Source organism: Branchiostoma floridae, chromosome 1 (assembly GCF_000003815.2).
Source record: "Branchiostoma floridae strain S238N-H82 chromosome 1, Bfl_VNyyK, whole genome shotgun sequence".
Lineage (NCBI taxonomy): Eukaryota > Metazoa > Chordata > Leptocardii > Amphioxiformes > Branchiostomatidae > Branchiostoma > Branchiostoma floridae.
This window is the reverse complement of record NC_049979.1, coordinates 12,785,256-12,789,242: the sequence shown is the minus strand read 5'-3', so window position 1 is coordinate 12,789,242 and position 3,987 is coordinate 12,785,256. Positions and strand designations below refer to the sequence as shown.

The following is a 3,987-nucleotide window of genomic DNA, read 5'->3' as shown; positions in this document are numbered from 1 at the left end:
CCTTTGACCCCAAAACAACCATGGTTCGGGTATCAGTGGGTCTAATTTTCCCGATTAGGAGCGGAAAAATATGGGGCGGATCAAGAACAAGATGCAAACTCTGCACTTCTGGAGCTAGATAAAGGTCTGTAAAATGTACTTGGACAGTTTGAAATGAAATGGTTGGTGCACATGATTCCTATTCGTCTCGTTTGATCACGGGGAGGGGGGGTAGAGGTTTGCATATTTTTCTTCATCTCCATCATGGCTGTTTGCAAGTTACACTAGACTTTCACGACCTTAAAGTCGTGCTGTATGTCTAAGTTCTTAGTCTTTGGGCTTTAGATGAGTTCATGAAATCAACATCAACTGTTGCATAATTTGCACCATCATGATAATGATCTGTCAAATTATTGCAGTTTCTCTCAAGTTCTGTAACGCAACAGTTAACGTGTTACCTCCTGTATGATCTTCTGTTATAAACTTCAGAAAGCTCCAGATAAGGAACATATAAATATAAAAAAAGGTAGTGTCATTTCATGTGTCCGTCAATAAGCTAATTTTCTGTGAATATGTGTAGGTCTCAGGTCCACTCGTGTTGGGGAGCAGTGTGAGGCCATTGTCCGCTTTCCGAGGCTTTTTGAGAAGTACCCATTCCCGATCCTGATCAACTCATCCTTTCTGAAGCTGGCAGATGTCTTCAGAATAGGGTAAGTGTCAAAAATTTTACCATTTAAATCTACCTTGCAGAGCTATTGATACATCCAGTAAAGTGATGTGTCCACTGTCCAGATAACTAGTATCTTTCTTGATATCAACATTAGTAGCTGCTGCATTAGTACACTGGTATGCAAATCTGTCGTCCTTAAACTAGTTGTCTTTCCTCCAAGAAACAACTTTTTGCGGCTGTGTGTTCTACGAGTGACCCAGCAGAGTGAGAAACATCTGGACAAGATACTGAACGTGGATGAGTTCCTGAGGCGCATCTTCTCTGTCATCCACAGCAATGACCCCATTGCCAGGGCACTTACTTTGAGGTGAGGTAATATAGAAGGTATATACTAGATGTCTTTTATACCAGAGCTCTTGCCATTTGAAAGCAGTGCTTCTTTGTCATATCAGGAATTGTATTTGCAGCAAAATTTACATATCTTGTGTGTCAACAAAAAATGCTTTGTGTTGTAGATATCTGATGTTTTTCTACACAGCCCTAGAAAGACTGTTTTCTTATGAACACTCAATTATCAATAATTGTACAGGGTTTTGGGCAGTATTGCCTGCATCATCAGTGAGAGGAAGAACACCCATCACAGCATCCGCACCAGTCTGGACTCCCATGATGAGGTGGAGATGGAGGCAGCAATATTTGCTGCATCTTGTTTTGCAGCTCAGTCCAGGTATTATAAACTTTAAGCTTATTGGTTTCTCATATCATAGCTATGCTTCTGAAATAGGATAAATTGTTTGCACAGGCCTAGTAATACTAGTAGTGTGTTGGAGATAGCAGACATGTGCGTCCACATGCTACTCTAAAAACATTCTGTTGAAGTTTCCCGCAGCTGTCTCACTGTCGAGTGAAATTTACTGGGCATTGCTATTGAGCCAAGCTGTCTATGAGTTAGTTTCACCCGTCCTATGGAAAAAAAAGAGGCCAAGTGCATTACAGAAGTTTGATTCTTGCTGACACTTTGATTAGAGACACTGTACTTGAATATGAGAACTTGGAAAAAGTAATGCTTAACAAGGCTTTGTGGAATAAAATATGTACTAGCTGGCACCAGATTGATACAGGTAGATAAATTTGGGTTTGTTTTGTCAACAGATACTAGTACTCTTTATCAACACTTATGTATCATGTTTTTCTCCCCATAGAACATTTGCTGTTGGAATTTGCAACAAGATAGCAGAGATGATTCAAGGTTTGAATATATTCTTTGCACTTACCTCATATTTTTGCTCAAAATATTTTTCTGTGACACTGCTTCTAAACATCTAAAAAGGTAAGTAGAAGTTACCATTTTCATTGTCCACATCTGTCTCTGCTGTCGTCACAGGTCTTGCGACTCCAGTTGAGATGAAGCTGAAACTCATCCCCATCTTCCAGCACATGCACCATGATGCCCAGACAGCAGCCAAGGTGCGGCAGCTGTGTGTGGAGATGCTGCCGTCCTACCCCGCCCGTGGGTTCGTCATGGTCACCCTCCACACACTCTCACTGCTGTCTGCAAAGACTCTGATTGACATCCCCCAGCAGGTGTGTCTACTCACATATTTTGTTCACTATGATTGTCTGATCAGTACAGAAACATACGCTGCTTTATATCTGAATTCCTATAGAATTGAGGCTGTAGCAAAGTGGTCAACTGGAACACAGGTACTAGTGGTAGTGAGATGAAGTTCCAGTGCATACACTATCACAACTACTCGAGTTAGCAAAACTTATTTATATCACAAAGACAGTAGGATCCCATATTGTGCATCTTGCCATTACTTCTTATTCCTCCTTGCCATACTGCTGTTGCCACCACATTTTCATGCCCAAAGTATGTTAAGGCTAAACTGTATATGTCTTCTTTGGGCAGGAATTAATGTTGTAATATTTTTTATATAAAAATGGTTGCATTGTTGCAGGTTGAGCTGTTGCTACACTATCTTCAACAAGATCCACGCCGGGCCATTAAGCTGAAGGTGCTGAGTGACCTCCACCTGCTGACCAAGAAGGCCCCACACATGTGGGCACAGCACAATCTACAGGTAAAGATCCAGCTGTGCAGTTTTTATCAAAGTATCTGTTATACAGTAGCCTCATGCTTCACATTATTTTTAAAGTATGCATGTGCATTCTCTTAAACCTTCTTTGTAGCAACAGAAAATATAATCTGTTACATTACTCTCTGTCACTTCCTTGGACTGTATCTGCATTTTTATGTGTCTGTAGTTTTTTGAGAGCACTGTAGCACTCTATGCCCCCTAGGATCTCACTGTATGTATGACTTGTTCCCGATCTCCCAGGTACTGTGCAGTTTCATCTCCATCACCCCTTACGACAACCTAAAGCTACGAGCACTGACAGTGCTGAGTGTGCTGGCAGAATCCTCACCCCTCATCACCAAAGGTCAGAAGCCTGTGATTGCTAGATTATTTGGGATGCTAATAAGATTATTTTGCCTGATTTGATAGAAAGTGTCTCCATATGTCTCTGGTATTATCACTCTGGACTGAGGTTACATCATTGGGTACCCTAAGCGGCCTCATGATTAACAACACTGTCATTGCACTGAATGTAATGGTGAATACTTGTAGAGCTATCACTTTAGATGTATGATTGGCACTGGAAAACTTGTATTCCGCATCATGCATTTTGATGAGCTGACTAAAGCTAAATTCTTACAACCTTCATTTTCATCATTACTAAGAGGTGAGAACAAGCCAAACCTGCATGATAGACTATGATACTACTACCAACACATGTATGTTTCTTAATGTGTCTTTGTTGTGACCTGTACGTAGCTCAGTTGAGCAAAATGTACAATAAAGTTCTTTCAGTATTGTAGTACAAAAGTGATGTATTGTTGGTGGAGCACATTTTATGTCTGGATGTAAAGGGAAGTCACATATAGATGATTTCTGTTAGAACATGGAATTACTGACATGTTGTGTGCTTTTTCCATGCTACAGAATCATCCTTGATGGAGGTGTGTTTGGAGAACTGTTACCATAGCAACATTGCCATCTCCACAGAGGCATCTACGGTGCTGACCAACCTTGCATGCCAGCTCAGCAAAGGTAGAAATCAGGATGTTCTTTTCCCTTGTTTTTGTGTATCGTGTTGGAAACATGAACCTGTTAACAGCTAGTGGCATGTTGCTCTGTTACAAAGTTAGATTTTGAAATGACAGCTTTACTTGTTTCAGGAGCCAGTGGTAAGGTTGATGAGACATTGCTGAACCAGTGTGTGGCAGCTGTGGAGTCTCTACTCACTGTTTGTGTGACAGAAACAACAGAACA

The 3,987-nt window shown here is 41.0% G+C and overlaps 1 protein-coding gene across 1 annotated transcript in view; it reads left to right on the top strand.

Annotated features, from left to right (window-relative positions):
* LOC118428399 (integrator complex subunit 7-like) overlaps positions 1-3,987 on the top strand; it is an 8,797-nt gene that overhangs the window by 415 nt on the left and 4,395 nt on the right. The window contains exons 2-11 of the mRNA XM_035838444.1: positions 59-124; positions 560-689; positions 870-1,016; positions 1,239-1,376; positions 1,852-1,898; positions 2,034-2,233; positions 2,611-2,733; positions 2,992-3,094; positions 3,658-3,765; positions 3,894-3,985. Of these exons, the coding sequence (XP_035694337.1) occupies positions 59-124; positions 560-689; positions 870-1,016; positions 1,239-1,376; positions 1,852-1,898; positions 2,034-2,233; positions 2,611-2,733; positions 2,992-3,094; positions 3,658-3,765; positions 3,894-3,985 (1,154 nt within the window). The remainder of the gene's footprint in view (positions 1-58; positions 125-559; positions 690-869; positions 1,017-1,238; positions 1,377-1,851; positions 1,899-2,033; positions 2,234-2,610; positions 2,734-2,991; positions 3,095-3,657; positions 3,766-3,893; positions 3,986-3,987) is intronic.